The 23,484-nt window shown below is 60.6% G+C and overlaps 1 protein-coding gene and 1 long non-coding RNA gene across 2 annotated transcripts in view; one reads left to right on the forward strand and one right to left on the reverse strand.

The window, feature by feature from the left end:
• Positions 1-3,135, reverse strand: part of LOC105982487 — a 19,564-nt gene extending 16,429 nt beyond the window's left edge. The window contains exon 1 of the long non-coding RNA XR_001174889.1: positions 3,125-3,135. This is a non-coding gene — a long non-coding RNA (uncharacterized LOC105982487). The remainder of the gene's footprint in view (positions 1-3,124) is intronic.
• The window catches only part of Espnl (espin-like), a 30,233-nt gene extending 14,385 nt beyond the window's left edge, over positions 1-15,848 (forward strand). Inside the window, exons 5-9 of the mRNA XM_013012088.1 lie at positions 4,692-4,823; positions 10,351-10,465; positions 11,811-11,911; positions 12,669-12,869; positions 14,271-15,848. Of these exons, the coding sequence (XP_012867542.1) occupies positions 4,692-4,823; positions 10,351-10,465; positions 11,811-11,911; positions 12,669-12,869; positions 14,271-15,848 (2,127 nt within the window). The remainder of the gene's footprint in view (positions 1-4,691; positions 4,824-10,350; positions 10,466-11,810; positions 11,912-12,668; positions 12,870-14,270) is intronic.
• The last annotated feature ends 7,636 nt before the right edge of the window (positions 15,849-23,484 follow it).

The raw sequence follows: 23,484 nt of genomic DNA on the forward strand, positions 1-23,484 counted from the left end.
CTGTAGACCTGTGATACTGTAGACCTGTGGTTCTGTAGACCTGTAGTGTTGTAGGCCTGTAGTACTGTAGACCTGTGGACCTGTAGATCTGTAGACCTGTGGTTCTGTAGATCTGTAGTGCTCCAGATCCTTCCCATTGCTTAGTGGCATATTAAATCTTATTCCACCTTTTACCTGCTGCCCTTTGAACCCTTATATTTAAATCTTTAAATGTTTAATACCTACATCTCTGCTAGTGACACACAGTCAGATCAAATATATTCCATTGTTCTGACCTCTTTCTATTGCAATAGCTGGTATATTTACTGATATTTAGGCGCTTGTTTTGCCCTTCCATCCATCATTTCTAATTTGTGTTGTCTGCCTTTCCTTTCCTATCTCCTGGCAGACATTCATAACTGCAGAGGGAATGCTTTTGGTGGTTTTGTGTGTAGGTAATAGAAGTGTAGCCTCAGGCTTTCATCTACCTTTTAGGATCTTTATTGTGTGTGTGCCAGTCCTGGGCTTGAACTGAGGGCCTGGGTGTGGTCTCTAAGCTTTTTTCTCAGGGCTAGCATTCTACCACTTGAGCCACAGCTCCATTTCTGGCTTTTTGGTGGTTAATTGGAGGTAAGAGTCTCCAGTCTTACCTGCGTGGGCTGCCTTTTGCAATCCTCACCTTTTAGCCTCCTGAGTAGCTAGGATTACAAGCATGACTCATCAGGGCCCTGCTAGATGTGTGGTTCCAATTCAACAGCATTTCTCTGCCTTTCTAATTCAAGGAGGAACAGCTGTGAGTGTGTGTGTGTGTGTGTGTAATGTTCCATTGTGTATATTGAGAGAAAATAGCATTTTGTTTCATTCACCTCTTTGAAGACAGTGTCTCCGGTGGTAATGCTAAGCTGATATTTGCGCTTTCTGTTCTGGTGGTTGAATCTGCAGTGACTCTTCTACGGTATTTGAGGGGTCACTGCAAAAGCTGCTTGTAATCATGATTCAACTACAAGTGAGCTGTGGCAGATTGCTGTTGAGCTCATCAATTAATGAGGAGCCAGTAATCCGAAGTGACTGTGTGGCACTGATAAGGAATGCTGGCTTCCCAGTGGGGCAGAGAGACACAGGTCATTGGTCACAGCCACCTCCGCCCTCCAGGCCTACTCTCTTGCCTTCCTGCGACCCAGGCCCTACACAGGGAAGGCTTCACACGCCCGCAGAGCTGGCAGCTCAGTGGTGCTAGACAGAACCCAACAGAACACAGGTCTGTTGGCCTGCTTCTCTGCCTCCCTCTGCAGTTCCCTGTGGGCCATCTGACCTGTTACACTCCCAAGTCTGTGCATGGGCAATGCTGCCACCCACCAGGCCTGTTAGGACGGCACTGGGGTCTTCCCAGCACTGCCATCCTCAGGGGTCCTGAGCCCCTGGGGCAGAGCGCCATGGAGGGCACAGGTCCAGAAGCCAGGGGTGTGGGCTACGCGGGGCTGCTTCCTGTCTATAACTTCTGGGAACATACTTTCCTTCCCCATGCTCACCTCCTGGTTCATAAACCTGTGCAGTGGAGATGCCCTGAGAGTCTGTCTGCACTGGGGTCTGGTGAGAGCGAGGCTCACCGAAGGCCTCACGGACATCCCACTCAGACACGCCCGGACACGGGGACACAGTGGTCCCACGGGCCCCCCTGGGGCTTTGGCTTTTTCCAGAAAGAGCATGGAGGCTGTGGGGAGAGCGCAGGTGGGCAGGGCAGAGGCGGGTCATGGAGGCCTGGGCCAGGCCGTGTTCAATTGTTTGTGAATAGAAGACTTTAATTTAGCCACAAAGGTCCCACTTTCTTCTTCCTCCCTCCTTCTTGCTCAGGCTTTCCAAGTGGCTCACTCTCCCAAGACTCCTGCAGGCAGCTGCTGGAAAGTCACCACCCTGCTCCGTTCCTCCCCGTACCCTTGTCTGTCTGCAGTGCTGAAGAACGTCTGCTGGGAATAGAATGCAGCCTGGGCATTTCCAATCACTCTTTAGCGCTTTGAAAATAGTATTGGGGCCAGACACCTGTAATCCTAGTTACTCAGAGGTCTCAGAGCTGAGGATCGCAATGCAAAGCCAGTACCAGCAGAAAAGTCTGCGAGACTCTTATCTCCAACTAACACCAAAAAGCCACAAGTGGAAGAGTAACTCAAATAGTAGAGTAACAGCTTTGAATGAAAAAGCTCAGGGACAGTGCCGAGACTCTGAGTTCAAGCCCCAGGAGACACACACACACACACACACACGCACACACGCACGCATGCACATGCACACATGCATAGTTATTCATTGTCCTCTGGCCTCTGCTGGCTGCTCTGTGTTTATCCAACATGGGTTCCCTGGAATTCTTGGGTTGGTGCTTTGGTGTTTGCTGGCTACTTTTTGAAGATTCTCAGCCATTATCCCTGAGCTCCCCTCTGCCCCCCCCCCCGTCTGCTCCCCTCGCTTCTGGCGTTCGTAGTGTATGCATGTCAGCCCTTGCTCTACTCCACCTCCCTCACTGCGGTGAAGCACGGGAGATTGTCACAGCTTATAGGGAGGAAGGGTTTATTTTCATTCTCCTCTGAGCTTGTGGTCCATGGTTGTTCGCTCTTGTGGCTTTGGGCCTAGCCACTCAGCACATCACGGCGGAACACATGGTGCTGAGCCCGGTTCACCACAGTGTCCGTCAGCTCGGCTCCCTCAGGGTGCCTGGCAAGCACAGGTGAACCGCGCCAGGGTCCCAGGGTCCCCTCTAAGGACTCGCCCGGTGACCTCACTTCCTCCCGCCAGGCCTGCCTCCAAACCACAGCAGGAATTGCCCGCTTCCTTGTCTTCATCTTTCTGGCTCTTTCTGCTGTATCTGGGTTGCTTCTTCTGACCAGTTTTCCCTACTAACTGTCGGCGAATGTGGTGGGTTTTTAACTCAGAGCTCCACATTTGCTCGCTAAGCAAGCACTCGACCGCTGAGCCACGGCTTCAAGCCCTTTTTTGTTCTGGTTAGTTTTTAAATATGCTTCAAAATAACCTTGCTCGATTACTGCCTGGTTGTACACCTGGACCACAATCTGCCTATTTTAGACTTCCCATCATCGTAGGACAAGAAGTACATCCCCTCATGCCCAGCTTCTTTTGTGGAGGTAGAGACTCAGACTGCTCTGCCTGGACTGGCATGGAACCAAAATCCTTCCGATCCCAGCCTCCCAAAAGTGGCTGGGAGAACAGGCTTGCGGCTTTGTGCTCTGCCAATATCACCTCTGATAGTCTATAATTTCACACCTAAATTTTCAAGTTTGGATTTAATTTCTTTGAATGTCATAGGTACAGTGGTTTTACAGTCTGTCATTTCTTGTCTTTGTGGAGTAAGCCTATTTCTCACTCTTTTATTTCCTTGTATTGCAGATTTTTATTGATTAGAGGACAAACATTATAACTGAAAATGACCTATAGATGGGCTGGGAAGGTAGCTCAGTGGTAGAGCTCTAGCCTTGAGCTGAAGAGCTGAGGGACAGCGCCCAGGCCCAGAGTTCAGGCCCTGCGACCGGACCAAAAAAAAAAAAAAAAAAAAGACCTATAGGTGTAGCTGGAGGCTTGACTTGATCTGCCAGTCACATGTGGGCGACACAATCCACGGCCTCCACTGGGCTGGGAACGGGCCATCTCCTATAGCCCCACAGGTTGAAAAGTAGTTCTCATACTTTTATTTACTTACTTTTCTGGTATATGGGGGAGCATATGCGTGTGTGTGTGTGTGTGTGTGTGTGTGAGTGTGTGTGCTTGTGTGCTGGGGATATTAATTGTGCTAGTTTTTGTTTGTTTTATTTTTCAAGTCCAGCCTTGAGCCCTGGGTTCTTTGTGGCAGTTCTGAGGTTTGAACCAGGGGTCTTGGGCTTGCTACTACCTGAGCCCCAGCTCCCACCCTAACCTTGACTTCCAGGCCCTCATTCCTCTTTCCAGGTGCTTAGGTGACAGACACCCACCATCCTGCCTGGCTGTGTTCTCACATCTTTAAACCGCTAGAGAAAAAATAAAGCCGATGAATAATTCATGACGCACAAGAGTCATCTAAAGTTATCGTCTCCGGCTCAGTAAATAAGACTTCCTTGGGGCACAGCCATGCTCAGGTTTGCCTGTCATCCAAAGCTGCCTGGGCCTCAGGCTTGGCCCTCAGCCTGGCGTCCTTCCGCCTTGAACTACACTAGGAGTCCCAGGGCCCATACCTCGAGTAGCTGTGGCCTGGGGCTCGGCGAGGCTGCTGAGGGAGCCGACCCTCCTAGGGCGGCACCTCCCTGACCTGCAAGGCTTGAGTCTGGTCCCTCGGGCTGCCGAGGTGCTCAGTGCCCACCCTCCTCCCCCAAGGAAATGGTGCTCCATGCTAAGGGGGATCCCACAAATGAAACCCAGGCTGCCGGTGACGCCTGAGGCTTCGGGTGGTGCCACCTGCTGCCATCCTGCCAGGGCCCTGGCACCCGCACACCTAGGATGCCCGTCCCTCCAAACAGGACACTCTGTGGCCCACTTCTAAGCCTTGGTTCCCTTGTAAGCCGGGGCAGTGGTAGGATGAGACCTGGGGGCCCCCGGGCAGGTCTTCGGTTCCCATGGCCCAGATGCAAGTCCCTCCCCTCGTTCAGGCAGCCTGTTTCCACCCGTGCTGCTGAGCCAGGGAAGTGCCTGCCTGGACACTGAGCTGCAGGAGTGACCGCGCCTCTCCCTCCCCGCAGTGCTGCCAGACGCTGCTCTCCCACCGCGTGGACCCCTCCCTGCGGGATGAAGACGGGTACACGGCGGCCGACCTGGCCGAGTACCATGGACACCAGGACTGTGCCCAGTACCTGCGGGGGATGGCCCAGCCGGTAAGGCCTTAGGGGCTCTGTCATTCTGGGGGTGGACCCAGGCTCAGCCAACGCCCACGGCTGCCCAGTGAGCTCCAGTGTTTGCTGCACCCATCTCGCACTAGAGTGCTGTCAGGGGCAGGACCATGCAGTGCCACAACTGGCCAGTGGGCTGGGGTGGGGCCAGGGAGGAGGCTGGGGCGGGGCCAGGGAGGAGGCTGGGGCAGGCTGGAGGCGCAGGGCTGGAGAGAGGCTATAACTGGGCCCGGGCTGAAACCTGGTCCGGGCAGGCGTGTTGTGTGGGCCACGGAAGACGCCATGCGTGTGACTCAGGGCATCATGTGAGGCTTGTGGTATTCAGGTGGGACCAGGCCTGGGCCCGCTGCGGTGAGCTTATCTAAGCACCCCGAAGCACCCTGCCACGCACTGCCTGGCCTGTTTCCCCACCTCTCCGTGCCCATTTCCACATTGCAGGGACAGGGGTCTTGCTGTTCTGCTACACTCCCCCCAGCAGTAGGCACGGCTGAGCAAGTATGAATGAGCCAATGAAGCAGGGAGAGTCCACAGAGGAGCAGATGGGCGGGTGACGGCGGACAGAGGAGAGGGGGGCAGCGGAAAGCAGGGGACTGGGATGGGGGGCAGAGGAGAGGGAGGCAGAGGAGAGGAGGGCAGAGAGAGGAGGGCAGAGGGGCCGGCTGAAGAGAGCCACACCAGCAGTTTGGTGACACAGCCAGCACTTCCGCAGCCCTGCACGGTCCCCACGTCCTGTCCAGCCCAAGGTGGTGACAGCACCCAACCAGCCCCAGCCCGGCAGTCTGTATGCCAAGACCCATAAGTGACATCCCCAGCCCCAGATCTTCTATACCTCTCCTCTCTCGAGGTACCCCCTCAGAACATCCAGGATAAACTGAGGCAGAGTCCTTCCCTTCCCCCAGCAGGGCCCGCCGTGCGGTCCTCACGCAGTCATAGCCAAGAGTCCCACCCTGCAGCCGCCTTAACCCTGCGCCGGGTCTGCTGCAGCTCAGACGGCTCCTGAGGCCTGGGACCCGAGCCCGGGCTGGTCCTTTCAGTTACTGTGGTTGTTGTCTGGTGAACGATCTTTCTTCCTGGGCAGAAGCTGGTTTCTAGATGGGCCGCTGTCACAGGCCCCGCACCCGGGGTCACAGGCTGCCAAACTCCCGCATCCTCCCGGCTCAGGCCCCACCTGGATGGAGATGGGGTTGGGGGTGGGGAGGATGGCTCTGCTGACGCCGCTCCACAGCCCCTGCCACAGGCCTGTCACAGCCTCGCACTGTCACAGGAGGCCCCCGCCTTCCGGTCCATCCTGGCTCTAGCCAGCCTCTGCCGTGCCTTACCCTTCCTCTGGGGGAGGCGTCCGGACACCCCCAGGCTGAGGGGAGCCAGCCCAGGCTTCCTGGGGTTCTGGTACCGGTTGTCTCCTCAGGGTCGGTGCCCCCACCCCACCGTGACGTCAGGCCTCCACTTCCTGCTCTCTGCAGCCCTTCCTGCCCACATCCAGGTGCCCGCCCTGGCTCGCAGCGGCACGTGGTTCACAGCCATCTGGACCTCAGGGTTCGGACTGCACCCTGGCCCCCGTGTCGTCTCCCCTAGACCTGCACAGCAACCACCAGGGGTACCGGGCTCTGCCTGGAGTTGCCCCCTGCCCAGACCTCCGCCTCTGCTCACAGGGCGGGGCGTGGGGCGCGGGGCGCGGGCCGGCAGGTGCGGGCCGGCAGGGCAGTGCACACAGCCCAGCCTGCTGCAATATTGATGGAAACGCGATACACATAGGTGGCCGGCACCCGTCTCCCTGTCCCCTGGAGGAGGTGGGGACATCCGCCATTTGCCCCTGCCGCCACAGCCTGAGCTGCCCCGGGACTGGGACTGCTGGGGTGGGAGGGGGCAGAGCCTGTCAGTGCTGAACCCTGCCCTGCGGGGCCGGGGAGGGGCCCCATGGGAGGCCCCTTCACTGTCCCCCTGTGACGGGGGGGGGCTTCAGTGCTCCTGCTCCCTAGCATGGGGCCCACGTACACCCCCAAAGGCCAACCTTGCCCCTCCCGGGGCCTCAGACTCCCCTCTGCAAGGTGAGGAGCTGGGCCACCTCCCAAGGACCCCCAAAGCAGACCCTGCTCCCCCTCCCCCTCGCTGGCTGATGGCTGCGCTGCCTGGGCATCCCGTGGGCCTCTGTGCATGCAGGACAGGCCCCAGCACCGGCCCGCGAGCTCACCCACGTGTGTACTCACTCCCGCGGGACAGAGTCGTGTCTGCTGGACTCCTGGGCTGCCGTGCTGCACGAAGCTGAGCCTCCGCTCCCTGTCGAGGTTCAGGACTGGAGAGCCTGTCCTGGCAAGCTCGGTGGTGGCAGCCTCACGTGGGCTCGTCCCCTCTCCAAGGGGAAGGAGCTGGGCTCTGCCCTGGGCAGGTGGGAAGATGGGGCCCAGAGAACAGCAAGGGGCTCCCCTGGACCATGTCCTGTCTGAGGAGCGGTAAGGCCAGGCCGCCCGGCCAGTAATCCAATCTCAGCCTCAGGGACGGTGTCCAGACCCAGCTTCAGGTCATGATTTTCTCGCCCGGGTGGCATTACAGGCTGTAACCCGGCTCGCACGGCCGCCCTGGATGTATAATGCATGGCAGGCCGGCGATGCTCAAATCTCACCAAAAACAAGGCCTGAGGTGGCAGGCCTGCGGCCAGGGGGACCCCAGACTCACGGGGCCCAGGCCGGGACGCAGGCAGGTTTGCTGGGCAGCTGTGAGGATCCAAAGATGGACTGACGCTGGCCCTCCTGCCCACCCTGAGGACCATCGAGGGGCAGGCGCGTGGTGATGGGGCAGGCCTGGCCAGCAGCTCCCAGCAGCTCCACACCTCAGCAGCCAGTTCACAGATGGGGACATGGAGGCTCATAGACGGGAGAATGGAGGCTCACAGATGGGGATGTGGAGGCTCACAGATGGGAACGTGGAGGCTCACAAGATGGGGATGTGGAGGCTCACAGACGGGAGAATGGAGGCTCACAGATGGGGATGTGGAGGCTCACAGACAGGAGAATGGAGGCTCACAGATGGGGATGTGGAGGCTCACAGACAGGAGAATGGAGGCTCACAGATGGGAGAATGGAGGCTCACAGATGGGAGAATGGAGGCTCACAGATGGGAGAATGGAGGCTCACAGACGGGAGAATGGAGGCTCACAGATGGGAGAATGGAGGCTCACAGACAGGAGAATGGAGGCTCACAGACAGGAGAATGGAGGCTTACAGACTGGGGCATGGTGGCTCACAGACGGGAGAATGGAGGCTTACAGACTGGGGCATGGTGGCTCACGGATGGGTGCATGGGGCCTCACAGATGGGGACATGGCGGCTCTGTGGCTTCTCAGTGGGGAGTAGAGTGGGGTTTAAGCCAAGGCCCCAAGAGTGGTCTGAGGTCCCCAGGCTGCAAGGACCGCACTAAGAGACCATTTCCCCAGCTCGGGCCAACTCCTGCCTCTGCTGTCCTGCCAGCCGGAGGTGAGCATTGCTGGCCTGGCCAGGCCGCACCTCCCCGCGGGTGAGGTGAGGAGGAGGCTTCAGTCGGAGACAGGGGCCTGAGACCCCAGCAGGATCCTTGTCTTCCCAGCCCCAAGCAATACAATTGGAGTCCAAGTGGCTGGACCCCATGGACTGTGTCTCAGCCAAAGAGCAGAAGTCCGGGACCCCATTTTAGAGCAAGTAGCAAGCAGGCCCACTGCAGTCTCTTGGGCTGCCCTGCACGCATCCCTGCGGGGGCCCAGGGCAGTGCGCAGGCTTTGCCCTCGTGGTGGGAACGTGCAGACCCACAGCACTAGCCCTGCCACTCTGGCACCCCTGCATGCAGGAGACCACCCAGGGCCTTGGGCTGCCAAAGCAAAGGCTGCTGGGCTCAGCAGAACCCTGGTCCAACTCTCCTATCCACATGCAGGACTGTGCAGAAGCTCTGTACCCCTCTCCGAGCCTCAGTTACCCCACTGGAGTGCTTTCTGGACTGTGGACGGGGGGTTATCGGGTTGGTCTCTTCTTGAGGGGCGTGGAGCTGGACCTGAGGGTCCCCGGCTGGCAGAGGGTCCACCGTGGCCCCCGTGTGGGGGAGGGCTGTGGATCTGTGGTAAGGGATCGCCTGTGCAGCCCCGGCCCGCCTGGCCACCCGACACCTCGGCCTTCAAATATTAATGTGACACCTGCCGCTCCTGGGGGCCGCAGCGCCACAGCCCCCGACACCCCGGCATGGCCGCGGCTCCCTGCACTGTGCTGCCTCGGGCCGGCTCCTGATGGTCTCCTAGGCCGAGTCTGGACGGAGGCCCAGGGCTGGGGCCTCTGGGCCGCTGTGGATCCCTGGAAGAAGGTGCGTGGGGCCAGGCAGATGGGGGTTCCGGCAGCGTGCCCTTCCCCGGGACCTGGTGGGCTGAGTTGTAGGTGGTGTGGGGGAGGGGCAGCACACCTTGCCATACTCAAGGTGGGCACCGAGGCTGGGGGTGCGGGCAGCGCGGGCGGAGTCGCAGTCGGGACCCATGCAGAGAGGAACCTCGAAGGCAGATGCGAGTATGAGCTTCAGCCCCAGCCCCAGCTCATGATTTGGACGGTGGCCTCGCGTCGTACATCTTGCATCGGTGCTGGTTTGAGCTGGGGCCAGGGCTGCCCCAGTACCAGACCCAGATCCCTGACTTGTAAGTCCCACGGTCTTCTGGGGTCCCCCTGCTGAGAGACTCCAGTCTGATGGTTGGGGGACACTTCGAGGGAGCTGGAGGCAGGGCAGCAGATGGGCATCAAGATTGTGCTGGCCCTCCAGAGCCGGGCATCGGTGGTTGGAGATGGGGGTCAAGCGGCCTCTCCCCTGACTCGAGGACCTGGAGAAGTCGGGGAGGCAGAGCAGGCCCAGCCCTGCGGCTGGGTCGCCAGGGACAGGAGCCTGGGCTTCTCTTGGTCAGGTGGCAAGGCTGAGCAGGGCAGCACTTGGAGTCAAGGGCTCTTTCTGGCTTCCCACAGACAGTGGCCAAAGTCTGCAGCAGTGACCAAGGCCATGCCTGGGCCTGCCCCCCGCCTGCCAGCCAGCCCTGCAGCTCCCAGCCCCACAGGCTGCCCCCCGCCTGCCGGCCAGCGCAGCACCTCCCGGCCCCGCAAGCTGGCCCCAGCGGCCCTGCTGGAGGCGGTTGGGAAGGGGCCTGGTCTTGGCCTGGCCCCAGTGGGCACGAGCGGCAGCAGGGCATGGGGAGAGACCCTCCTGGCAGATCCTAGGCAAGGCACCTCTGCCTGAGGTATCGTCACAGCCACACGTAGAGGGCTGTGGAAAGTTCCGGGTGGACTGAGGTTCTCTCTGTGACCAGTCAGGCCCTTCTCTTCTGAGAGGGTGGGCAGGCCCACCAGTCTGGGCACCCTCGTGGGAGGGACAGGGGCAGGACAGCTCGACTCCTAGGCCAGGCTCCAGACAAAGCAGCCCGGCCTTGGACCAGGGCTGGGGGTTGCAGGCAGGCTGGGATAGGCCCCAGTCGGGTCTACCTGGGCCTCTGCTGACCAGGCCCGTCTCCTCCCCCCACTAGGTGCCGATCCTGATGACACCCCCACCGCCACCCTTCCCACCCCCTCCACTGTCCGCAGCAAGACTCTCTGTGGAGGATGGAGGAAGAGGGGGCTCGCAGCTCAGGAGCCCCCCACGTGAGTGCTCGAGCTTGCGCAGGACTGGCCTGCGCAGAGCTGGTGTGGACTGGTGTGGACTGGTGTGGGGGCCTCCTGAGGGGCTGCCACCGCTGCCACTTCTTCCCACCTTCTTTTGTCAGCTTGGTTGCTGTTTAAGGAGTTGTACTTTATTTGCCTCTGGGTCTGGGGCGTAAACTCAGGATCTCTGCCTTTGAGCTTTTGTCAAGGCTAGCGCCACAGCTCCACTTACAGCTTTTTTTAAATCTTTGATTGGAGTTAAGAGTCTCAGACTTTTCCTGCCTGGGCTGGCTTTGAACCATGGTCCTCAGATCTCTGCCTCCTGAGTAGCTAGGATGACAGGGGTGACCACTGGTGCCTGACGCTTGGTTGCTTTTTAAAGCACTGCACCACAGTGACTTGTCTTGAAGGGAATGGGCAGGCTGAGTGGGTCCCAGCTGCTGTGAGTCATTAGCAGGGAACAGCAGAGCCGTTCACCTGTGGTGACCACTCACTAGAGACCAGTGACCAGCACTTACCAAACTGAAACAGGGTGGCCTGAAAAGTACCACATGCCACGTGCAGTGGGGTTTTGCCTCTGCACGGGACACATGGCAGCTAAGTGACCATAGGAGTGCATTGCCTATATGTGTGTCTGCATGTACATGTGCACGTGTGTCTCTGTGTCTGCAGGTACATGTGCATGCATGTCAGTGTCTCTGGGGTTTTTGTCTATGTGTACATGTGTGCAGGTATGTATATAGACTATATGTATATACATGTGGTCTGTGTATACCTACACATGTGTTTCTCTGTGTGTGCTCTGTGTGCGTCTGGCCTGTTTGTGTGTGTGTCTCTGTATATTCTGTATGTTTGTGTGTCTGCAGGCATGTGTGCTTGTGTGTGTATGCCACTGTGTATCTAGATGCTGCATGTGTGTCTTTGTGTGAGTGTGTGTGCGCGTGTGCGCCCAGGTCATGGTGTATACCTGTTTCTCTTGGGCTGTGGCACTGCTGTGTGTGTTGGTGCGGCGGGGGTTTTAAGGTCGGTGCAGGGACAACATTGGGGTCTGGTGTGGCCGCCACAGGTCCCTCACCCTTAGGCCTCGTGGCCTTTGCAGCTCTGTCCAGCTGCAGGACCAGTGGGGGGCAGGGAGTAGATGCTGGCTGACAGGTGGCCGGGCCTGGCCCAGGCCCCACCGACGCCAGAGAGAAGCTTGGGGCAGGTGGTGTGTGCAGAGCCCCAGCCGCCCCAAGGCCAGGCTACCTTCCGGGGCTCCGTAAGGTTAAGGTCTCTGAGGCTGGGCATCTCTGCCTCTGCCCTTACTGTGCCACCCTCTGACTCCAGCTCCCCTTCTTGCCAGCAGCCGTGACTCTCAGCCCAGCCTGGCCCGGACAGCCTGGCCCAAGGGAGCCACCAGCCAGCACAGCCTCCCCAGGGGCCACCAGCACCCCAGCCACCGCCGAGGTGCGTCTCTCAGCCTCCCTGCCCCTAGCCAATCCCAAAGTCCAGCCAGCCCCATGTGATCTTCGTGGGTCCAGGCCACAGCCCCTCCACCCCCAGCGAGGCCCCTCCTCTAGGACAGACTCCAGGTCTTGCAGCCATGGCACCTCTGGTTCTGAGGGGATGGGAAATTCAGAAGCCATCTCAGAAAACGTGTGGCCCTTCCCCATCACCCCGAGAGTTCCAGTGCCAGGCCCTCACCCTGGTCCTGAACCCAGGGACTCTCCATGTCCCCCTTGGAAACTGCACCCAGCACAGAGAAGTAGCTGTCCACGGGCAGGCAGGCCGGGTGCCCACTCCTCCTGGGCCAGCCAGCACTGGGCCCTCCGGAGGAGGCCTGCTCCTCTGTCCAGCCCCGCTTTCCCAGTTCACAAAGTGGACCTCATATGAGTTTGAGAAGTGCCACTTGGTACTCGCCTCAGACAGGGACCCCAGGGTCATAAAGGTTCTGAGCAGTCCTGCAGTACTGGCTGGTGGCCAGAGTTTGGAGTCTAGCCATGCCGTTTTTGCCCTTCTATATGGCACACTCTTCCCAGCCTTGGAGGAGACGGTGCCGCCTCCCACATGCATCTGGACCCACACGGATGGGTCCTTACCCTGGAGGGACCGAGGGGCCAGGGAGGTGGCGGGGCTGTCTGTGACCCTTGCTACCCTCGTCCAGGGAACGTCCTGTTTGCACACCAGATGCTGATCTTGCTGGGTCTCCTCCTGCTCTGTACAGGGGGCAGAGATGGCGGCAGGGGAGGCCCCAGAGGGCCTTGCTGCCCTGCAGCTGGACGTGCTGCCCTCGGGAGACCTGGACGGGCTGGTGCCCACGCAGGATGAACTCGGCAGGCCCATCCCGGAGTGGAAGCGTCAGGTGATGGTGCGGAAACTGCAGGCCCGCCTGGGCACAGGCCCCCTTCTGGATCCCGAGGCCCAGGTGTGCCGGGCAAGGGTGGGGCCCGGGGTGGAGGGCGGGTGGGAGGTAGCTCCAGGAAGAGGAAGTGGAAGAGGTAGTGCCCCAGGCCAGGCCCTGAGCCCTGTGGCCTCAGCTTCTGCCACCAGAGGGGCCAACCAGGGTCAGAGGCTCTGAGCTGGGCGGGCTAGCCCGCTCTCTGACTTGGTGGGCTGCTGGCTGGCCCTGTGCTGGGCAGTGCCCTGGGCAGGGGCAGACCAACTGAGAGGGAAGAGAGTGAGGAGCCTGTGGGGGTTGGATCCAGGCATGCGCCAGGCAGAGCAAATCGCAAGTGCACAGGTCCAGAGGTACAGAGGTGCAGTGCCCGCTCCGAGCGAGCTATGCAGCGGGAGCTGTCGGTGGCCCGAGCGAAGCACAGAAGAAAGGGCGGCTATTTCAGGGCCAGGGGGGTGTCAAAGGAGCCAGTGGAATCTGAGCAGAAAAGCGGCTGTGATTTGACCTGGGGTTTAACAGGATCCCTCGCTGCTGTGAGGCAGTATTCTAGAAGTCGACCCTAGGGGCCTACACCAGCAGCTAATGTGGTTAAAACCCAACAACAGTAAGGACCTGACTCCACCCTGGCCCCAGCCACACCTGCTTCTAGACATGGGCGACTGATGGCGCCACACACTACGGCCCTTGGTCGTGTGGGTCTGCTGTCCCAGCCTGTCAGAGTGAGCTGAGAACTCTGGGAAATGGAGGTGGGCAGGCTGGGTGACTGGGGCGTTGGCTGTGGTCGGCCCATGTGGGGCGGGCAGCTCTTGCAGGCCAACACGGCCCAGGGACTGCAAGGCAGAGTCTTGGGCCGCCACCTAGACAGGGACTGCAGGATCCTTTGGGGCGGGAGAGGCTCTGGGAGGAGGAAGCAGAGGGAAACGTGCCCCTCCAGACTCAAATTTTAACTTTTTTTTTTTTTTGCCAGTCCTGGGGTTTGAACTCAGGGTGGGGGCACTGTCCCTGAGCCTCTTTTGCTCAAGGCTCAACCATCTGAGCCACAGAGACACTTCCAACTTTTTCTGCTTATGTAGTACTGAGGAATCGAACCCAGGGCTTAATGCATGCAAGGCAAGCGCTCCACCACTAAGCCACCTTCCCAGCTCCACATTTTAACTCCTTTAAGTGCACTTGAACAATGTGTCTTTAGATCCAGAACGTGTTCTGACAAGCTGGAGGCCTCTAGGCTAAGCTTCTAAAACTGTCAGCAGAGGAGCTCTGGGAAAACCCAGGTCAAATTTGTAGCCCTGGTTTACCCTCCAGGGCCAGGTCAGGGCCAGCTGGGGTGCAGGCTGGGGTCCGCAGGGAGCTCACGCTTGGCAGGGCAATGCTTCCTCCTACGTGAGGCCCAGTGGGCCGTGGCCCAGCCAACCCTGTCCTCCCTGTGCCCAGGATGACAGTGGCGGCCCAGGACCCGGGGAGCCGGCCGCCTGGCGCTATTCCCAGGCCCACCGGGCCATCCTTGGCCCCTTCGGGGAGCTGCTGACAGAGGACGACCTGGTGTACCTGGAGAAGCAGATCGCAGACCTGCAGCTGCGGCGCCGCTGCGAGGAGTACGAGAGCGAGCTGGGCCGGCTGGCGGCCGAGCTGCAGGCGCTGCTGCCCGAGCCCCTGGTGAGGATCACGGTCAACAGCCACTTCCTGCCGCGGCCCCCAGGGCCGGAGGATGAGGAAGCCCCGGCCCCGGCCGCAGAGCCCGAGGGGCCGGCGGGCGCAGAGAAAACGGGGCCCGGCGGGCAGCCCCTGCCATTCTGGTGCAGCCACATCGCCCGCCTGGTACGCAGCTTGTCCCTGCTGCTGACAGGGGTGAACGGGCTGGGGCAGAGCGAGGGGAAGGCAGCTGCCCCGGGGCCTCTGGACACCTGCAGGGGGGTCCCGGCCGGTCCCCCCCGGAGCGACGCACAGCGGGAGATCCAGGAATGTGGGGTGAGTGTGCGAACCCTACGTGGCAACTTCGAGTTGGCCCCAGGCCTGCCCTGTGCTCTGAATCTGGGCCCCGGTGAGGCAGGGGCCCAGCCCAGGCCGTGCCCGAGAGGCTGCTGGCCGGTGGCCCCACAGCCCCGTGGCGGCCCGGTTGGAGGGGAGCCTGCACCAGGTGACACGGAGGAAGCCAGCGACTCGGGCATCAGCTGCGAAGAGGCCCCGTCGGAAGGGGCGGGGCCGGGCTCGGACCTGGCCAGCCTGCGCAAGGAGCGCATCATCACGCTCTTCCTCAGCCACTGGAAGAAGTCGGCCTACACGCCCGCCCTCAAGACGGCCGCCTGCCGGACCCTGGAGGTGCACCGCACCAGGAGCAGGGGGCAGGAGGCTGCCAGGAGCCCGGAGCCGCCCCCTCCGCCCAGCGAGGGGCCCCGGCTCAGCCACCTGTGGCAGCAGCGGGGCATCATCACCCACCTGCTGGGCAACTGGAAGGCCATCATGGCCCACGTGCCAGCCCGGCAGCTGCGGCGGCTGAGCCGGCGTCCCCAGGGCCCCCTGTCCCCCGAGCAGTTCCTGCCCCACGTGGACGGGGCCCCCGTGCCCTACGGCAGCCTCTCGCTGGACCTCTTCATGCTGGGCTACTTCCAGCTGCTGGAGTGCGACCTCCCGGCCGAGGAACGCAAGATGCGCCACCTGCTCTGCTTCGAGGTCTTCGAGCACCTGGGGGCCCACGGCTGGGAGGCCGTGCGCACCTTCCACAAGGCCGTGACCGACGAGGTGGCCTCCGGCCGCCGGGCCTGGACGGATGGCTTCGAGGACATCAAAGCTCGCTTCTTTGGCACCAGCCAGGGTCCCTCTTGGGACATGGAGCCTGGCCGGAAATTGGGACTGAGCCCGCTCAGGCCCCTGGTCCCGGAGCCCGCGGCCCCGCGGCTGCAGTCTGGTGCCCAGCAGGGCAGCTTCAACAATGAGGACATCTGCGGCTACATCGACCGGAGCTTCGCCTTCTGGAAGGAGAAGGAGGCAGAGATGTTCCACTTTGGAGAGTAAGGGCCAGCGGTGGCCTTCCCCGCGGGGCTCTGGGCAGGGCTGAGTTTTGTCTTCCTTTCCTTCCCCAGCCACTTGGGGGCCAGGCCAGCGGGGCAAGGCCAGCGCTCCTCAGCCGGGTTTCCTTCTCTGAGCAGTGACCTGGAATCAGAATTCCTTCACCAGTGAGGACAGGAGTCCTAGGACCCGAGGAGGCCTGACACCACTGCCCCGCACTGGCAGCTGGCCACCCAGCCCCTGCTCACCCCGACCCCCGGGATCTCTTTCCTATTAACCTTCTTCCGTGCTCTGAGCCACCGGGACGGCCTGTCCCTCGGTTTCCCTGGTGCCGGAATGCTTGGACACATCGGAGCTCCGCACACCTCGAGTGCGCACCCCGGGCCTCCCCAGCGCTGGGCTGCCGCGTGCCTGTCCTTTCCACCTGGGGACTTGGGACAGCTCTGGGCTTGGAGAGAGCAGCTCTCCGTGGGCAGGAGGCCTCCGCAGTTCCCTGACTCAGGCAGATGGCCGATCACACACAGCTGCCCTCTGCGATGCCAGCAGCAGGGACAGATGCCAGCAGCCCCATCGGCCTGCAGAGGACCAGCCCTTCTCCTGCCCCAGGCCTGTGGGCAGCACTGGGAACCCCTGGGCCCTGGGAGAGCACTGCACGGGGGTGGGGGGATGGAAGGGGCATGGGGGTGTCAGGTGGGTTCTTGGCGGGCTGTAGGAAGTCAGGTGACCAGAAGCTGAGGCGGCGCCCTGGATGAGGGCTGTGGTTTGTCCCCAGCTCCCATGGCAGCAGGAGGAAGCGCCGCCACCCGGGCTGTGGGTGGGGCCCTGGGCTTTGGGTGATAACCCCAACTGGTGGTGGGGGTCAAGGCTCACCGTGGCCACCAGCTGCGGTAGCCAGGCCCCCTGGGCAGAGGCAGCACAGGGCGCCAGGCACCCTGGAGGTCCTCTGCAGAGCCCCCTCCGTCATACCACTGGGGGCAGGGACAACTCTGGGTGACTGGGGAGGGCCCCAGACAGGCTGTGGGATGCGGCGAGGCAGGGCAGAGGGTGGCTGGGGCTCCTGTGGTGCTGGCCGGGCTGGGAGGGGGGGGACACCCCCCTACCTCACTCACCCCCTTCCCCCACGCAGTGGTTGTTCCAAGGCAGTTTGGCCGGGGCCGCCTCTCCCCCGTTGCTGGCTGACCACCACGCACCATCCACGGCCCCCAGGAGAGCCGCCTGTGCCCACAGATCCTGGCATGAGGTAGCCAACCATGCCCCAGCTCAGCCGCAGCCCCAGAGCACCCTCAGTCCCTGGGGCCCCCAACTTCCCACCTGTGCCGTGACTGTGGAGGTCAGGGCTGAGCTGCCAGCCCGGCTCACGTCAGTCGGGAGCACACGGCCAGGGGCCACCGTCACCTCCAGCACTTGCCAGCTGGGGACCAGCACTGCAGAGTTGTAGGGGTGCTGCTGCACAGCTGCGCGTCTCCCCAGCACCCCCCCTCGCTCAGGAAGGCCCACAGCTGTAGACAGGCTTTGGGGATGAGGACGGGCCAGAGGGTGGGCAGGACAATCAGGAAACAAAGCAGGGAAACAGGAAACAGGTGGAAATTCTGGGGTACACCTGGTAATGACCGGCTTTGTGGGTGTGCGGGGCACTGCTCCTCGGTCCCTGCCGGCCCTGCCCACGCTCACCCACTCGCCCAGTGGTCACCGTGCTTGGAAACTGAGCGAGGATGTCTTAAAGAAAGACACAGGGGTAGGCGGCAATGTCTGCTCACAGAAGCATTTGCAAAGAAGGCCGAAGTTCAGGACGGACACGTGGTTTGAAGGAGCGTCTGATGTAGTTTTGTGTGAACCGGCAGCGGTGAGGAACCTTGTTTCGCCAAGGGCCATTGGAGTATTTGTAACATTGTTCACGGGGCATATGGAATTCTCCAGACAGGCAGACAGCCACTGGCAGCTGAGGGAAAGCTTCCGAGAGGCACGTGTGTGCTCCTGGGTCTTACATGATTTGGCAGGCTGTATGACCTGGGGGCTGGACACTCCCCATTTTTGAAAGGGGTGCTCAAGGACGGCAGACATGCATGTCAATGTGGCCCAAATGCAGTAAACTGGCTAGGTCTGAATGCTCTGGGCCTGATTGCTAAGGTCTTCACAGCAGAAAGCAGAAACGGTCGAATGCACCAGGTGTCCAGAATGAAGAGAAGCCCTCAGCCTAAGACGAATTCAAACAAACCAGCCCACCTTTCAGCATCAGTATCCTGTAGCCAGAGCAGCCAATGCCCCCTTACCAGGTGTGCCCGCACCCCGTCTGGAGGAAGGGGTGTACCAGGTGTGCCCTCACCCTGTCTGGGGGAGGGGTACTATCTTCTGCTTTGCTTTACTAATAAACTTTCTTGCCCTCTACTTTGATGTGTCCTAAAGTTGTTTTTTCTGTCATACAAATCTGGGACCCGAGGGCCAGGTGGAGGCCTCTTCCTCTTGGAGGCCTCCCTGGAGCCTCACCACTTCTAGGAATGTTCAAACATTCTGGAATCTCCTGATCCCCTCAGGGCCACTGGCCAGGTGAAGCTGGCCAAGCAGGAGGGGAGGGGAGGGGCTGGCCTAGCTGGGTGGAGCCCAGCCCTGAGTGGCTTCTGGGCGGGAAGTCAGCGCACCAGCTTGGATGTCCCAGCCCACCTGGCAGCCTAAATTACGTCCCTCACAGTCTCTGGGCCTCAGTTTCCTAGCTGGGCAGACCCAGGCTATTGGAGGTACTAACAAGATCTGGGAGGGGAAGGACCTAGGTTCAGGGGTCTGACGGGCAGATATGTGTAGTGGGGCTCAGGCCCAGGCCTCAAAGGCCCACCCGCAGAGATCTGGCTCTCTGCTTGGAGTGGGGCTGGACAGCTGGTGGTTCCAATGCGCTGGGAGGAAGCCCGCCCCACAGCAGCCCCCATGAGGAGCGGCAGGGCTGCCCAGAGTCGGCAGGGCTGGCCGCCAGCCCATGCTCGCAGCAGTAAGTTCTGCCTGCTGCCTGTAATGTCATTGATTTGGTGAAAGAGCACTGAGGCCCGAGGGCCCAGACATGGAACAGGCTTCCTGGTAAGCTGTGTGTAGGTGTGTGTGCTGGGGGGGGGGCAGGGGGGCGCTTCTCTATGCCCCAGGAAGTGTGAGGGTTGGAGGTGGGCCACGTGGAGAGGTAGAGACAGAAACCGTGGCGGGCGGTGGGGAATGCCGCCTGGAGCAAGCAATGTTACTGACCACCAGCTGGTCATGAGCACGGTGGAGGTGTCCGTGCTCCCGCAGCAGCGCCCCACCAGCAGCCAGGTGTGAGACAGAGCCCAGCTGCTTCTCTGTAAATGACTGTCAGGGTTATTTGAAGGAATCAAAGGTAGCTGTGAGGCCTGCCTCTCGCCGGTCATGATATCCTGCAAGACTGCACAAGCTATATCGTTATATCACTACTGGACGCCACACAATCGCTGCGACCCCAGCCCCCTACTCTTTCTTTTTTCTTTCTTTTTTTCACTTTCTTTCTTTCTTTCTTTCTTTTTTGCCAGTTCTGGGGCTTGAACTCTGTGCCTGGGCACTGTCCCTGAGCTCTTTTGCTCAAGGATAGCACTCTACCATTTGAGCCACAACTCCACTTCCAGCTTTTTCTGTGATTAATTGGAGATAAGAGTCTCATGGACTTTTCCTGCCCAGCCTGGCATCAAACCATAATACTCAGATCTTAGCCTCCTAAGTAGCTAGAATTACAGGCATGATTCACCAGTGCTCAGCCCCTTTGCTCTTTCTACACCTCAAGGAAACCACTGAACAGACCTGTACTAACCCAGGGGTGGTTATGAGCCCCACACACATCCCTCCAGCCTCCACCCTGTATCAGATGACTGCAATTGGGCTGGACCTCCAATGTGGCCTAATGAGACCTTCTGAAAGGACCATGTCAAAAGAAACAGCGACACAGCATTTGTTCAGAGACGCTGGGTTGGAGAGACTTGTTACAGGGCAACAGCTGAGAGATACAACAGGACAGTGCCAAGGAGGGGCTCGCTTCTGAACCGAACACATTACAGTTAGAGAGAGTGGTACATCAGACATGGCGACGCCAACTCCACCTGAAAACAGACATCTGAGTTGAAGACACCACCGCAGTTCTCAGAGAATTGTGCTGAGAGCTGATTTTCTATCAGAACAACAAGAATGACCACAGCACCCTGTGCCCCAGATCAACCCACATGGAAGAGTCACTGTAAACCACTCAGAAAAGCATGTGGCTGGTCAGCCTTGGGCACCCTACCCCGGTGGGCCTCACAGCCTGCGGGGACAAATGAGCAAGCTCCCTTCCCAAACTGCGTGTGTGTGTGTGTGTGTGTGTGTGTGTGTGTGTGTGAGTGTGTGTGAGTGTGTGTGCGAGCACGTGAGCATGCGCTTGCCAGCATTAGAAAACAGAGAGAGGCCACATTTTGAGAGGTCAAATTGGGAGTCTTTATTGGAGAGCCTACAGTAGCTCAGGGTCTGCTAAACTTACATATAAGGAGGATACAAATTTTCCACTTAGGGAGATAGAGGCAAGCAAATCAGACCATGTAGAGGAAACAGAGGGCCAGCATTCTCTGTAGCAAAGCTTTCCTAGGGCTAAACGGCATGACTGCTGCATATCTGTGAGGCGGAGTTCTCCCGGGGCTAAGCACCGGCTGGCCTCTCCCACCACTAGGCTTTTCAGAGCTGGGTGGAAAGCTCTGCACCCAGCAAGGTGTCAGGATGGCCGTGAGAACGAGGCCATGGTCCTCAGACCCAGTGTTGTTCCTGCCAGGCTGGCTTTTAACCTCAGTGCTCAGATCTCAGCCGCCTGAGTAGCTAGAATTACAGACGTGAGCCCCTGGTGCGTATTTTCACTCAATGGTTTTGAGCTCAGGTTCTATCCTGGGGAAACTAATCACCAGGTTGAATCCGATGCCCTCCCCCTCAGAGCCGTCCACACTGGAAAGTGAGCCCAACATCCCCACCAGGAGGCACATGTCCCTTCCCACCTGAGAAAGTGAGGCGTTGCCCTGCTGAGATGAAACTGACACCCATATTTACAGCCCTGATCTCATCAGAGATGCTTATGATTCCGCACTGCGCAGTGAGAACAGACAAACGCAGGACCGGATGGGAGGAATCGGGATGTCTAGGGTATGGCCCGTGGTGGGTGCAGCTTGTATTGTCTGTGTTACTCTTGTCCCAGAAGTAAACAAGTCACGTGTTGAAAACATGCATTGCTCTGAAGCAGTCTGTCCAACAGGATCCATCTTGAGCCCTGGCATCCCAAGTGGCCCCTGACAGACCTGTGGTCTGAGGCCCTGGGCCTCTGAATCCCACAATGCCTCCTGGCTCGCGGCCATGTGCCCAGTCGAGCCAGTGCCTGGGAGCTGTCCTTAGTGCCCCTGCCCTCACCTCCTCCAGGCCGAGCAGAGTCTATAAATGGACAAAGCCAAGGCCTGCGGCCCGTCCCCCTCTGGGGGCGCACAGGACAGCCGAGGACATCCATGGAATGAGGGCACCCATGTGAGGCCTAAAGCCAAGAGGAGAGCCCCGCGGGGTGGGCTGGGGGTGGGCAGGGGCTCAGCGTGGAGCTAGGCACTGGGCAGCGGCTGCCTCTTTCCTCCAGCAGGGCTGCGGTGACCGGTTCGTGTTGCCTCCTGGCTGCTGTGCTGGCCACGCAGACGTGTGTGTTCCCAGGTCTGGCTGACAGAACCCTGAACAGTGTCTAGGCGCGCCGTCCCCCGGGGCCGCCACGCCGCCCGTCTGTCAGCGTGTCTGCCGGGTCTCGTGTTGTCAGAGCGTCAGTCTATTCCTCATGGACTTGGGGCCCGGCAGCTGTGGCTCCCTGACTCCTGGCACAGCTGCCCCGGGCTGAGGCCCCTCTGCACACCTGCCGCCCTGGCTGCGAGGCGAGGCTCTGCGCACGGGCACGGCAGGGTGGGCCAGCCTTGTCAGCTCCCCAGCTCAACCCGATGAGATTGCGATCCTGAGCCACGTCCGGGCCCGGGACGGCGTGTGGACTCCGCTGCTTTATTTTTAGATGACCCCATTTTTCTGAGCCGCCTTGGGCACTGGGGATGAATGGAGACACCAGGGCAGCCCAAAGCCGAGGCCCGCCTCTGTGTGGCTCCCCCTGCCCTTGCGGGGAGGGGGGGGGCTGGAGGGCTCCTCACTGCCCTGCAGCACCTGGCCTCCACTCAGCCTCCCACCCCGAGCGGGGATCTCACTGTCCCCCCTTACACACGTCCCCACATTGCATTCTCCCCCATCCACCTCAGCCTGGCTGCCCAGAGGGGGCAAAAACTCTTCTTTGTCCCGGAAGCTCCAGGAAGGCCCTCAGTCACCCAGAGGCCCAGACCCTTAGACAACATGTGGACTGTGAGCTTTCAGAGCAAGGGCTGCAAGGCACTGTCACCCAGCTCCGCCCTCTGCGCCCCCCTCCTGTGCAGACAAAGGCTAAAAATACCCCTGGCCCCCGCGTGGCTGCCCAGCCCAGCCCAGCCCAGCCCAGCCCAGCCCAGCCCAGCCCAGCTCAGCCCAGCCCAGCCCAGCCCAGCCCAGCCCAGCCTAGCCTAGCCTAGCCGGCCTCCACACTCTGCACTGTGCCTCCAGTCCTGTCCTCAGGACTCCCATCTCAGCACCGTGCCTCCAGTCCTGTCCTCAGGACTCCCATCTCAGCAAGGGGCCCAGAGTCCACTGAGAGGTAGGCCGGGGGCTCTGGGGGGAGGGGGTGACAAGCCAGGTGGCCTTGATACAGGCAGGCAGCCACAAGGGCAGCCGGGCAGCCTGGGGGCCACAGGGCTGAATACTTTGGACAAAGCCCACTGGCTAGGCCACGCCGAGGGGTGGGCGGGGGGGGGGCGGGCACACTTCCTCATGTCCTGGCTGGAAAACCAAGCCGGGAGAGATGGGAGCCCTGGGACTCCAGCCGGGCTGGGCTAAGACTCCTCGCTGTCCTTCCTGGCCACCCTCGCCTCCTGGACAGCCAGTGAGGGGCCCTGAGACCCCCGGAGCCTCCTCTGGTGCTAGGAGCACTGTGCGGCAGGTCTGAGGGAGCCGGAGACCCCTCATGGAGAGCTGGGCACTCCTGCCTGGCAGCCACCATCGCGGCCCAGAGGGAGCGCAGCAATGGCGGGGGATGTGAGATCTGTGGGCGGTGGCTGGGAGCAAGGCCCCCCTACCCCCCCCGCTAATCTACCCGCCTCCCCCACAGAGGCCCCGGGGGATCAGGAGATGGACACCAGCCCTGGCTGGCCTTGTACTGTGGCTGTGGCTTCCAATGCTGTCCTGTGTGGGCATGTGCTCCCTGGAAGGCCTAAGTCAGCCCCTGGGACATTTCTTGGCACTGTGGGCAGCAGAGCGCCCGGGGCGGGGCGGGGGGGGACCGGGCTCCTGCCCCCACCCCCTCTCCCTGCCCATCCCTTGCCGAAGACTCAGCAGTTTACCAGCTCCACAGCTGGGGGGGGGGCTGTGACATTTGACACCGCTCCGCCCCTGGCATTCCACCATTGCCCACGGTGCTGCGAGGCGCCCCCTGGTGGTCAGATGCCTCTGCGGAGCCCCAGCACCGCGGCGCCCAGGGCCGAAGGCTTCCTACACCGTTTGAGGAACAGTTTTCTTAGGGGAAAATACCTAGGTGTACGCAAATTAA

This window comes from Dipodomys ordii, unplaced genomic scaffold (assembly GCF_000151885.1).
Source record: "Dipodomys ordii isolate 6190 unplaced genomic scaffold, Dord_2.0 Scaffold1, whole genome shotgun sequence".
Lineage (NCBI taxonomy): Eukaryota > Metazoa > Chordata > Mammalia > Rodentia > Heteromyidae > Dipodomys > Dipodomys ordii.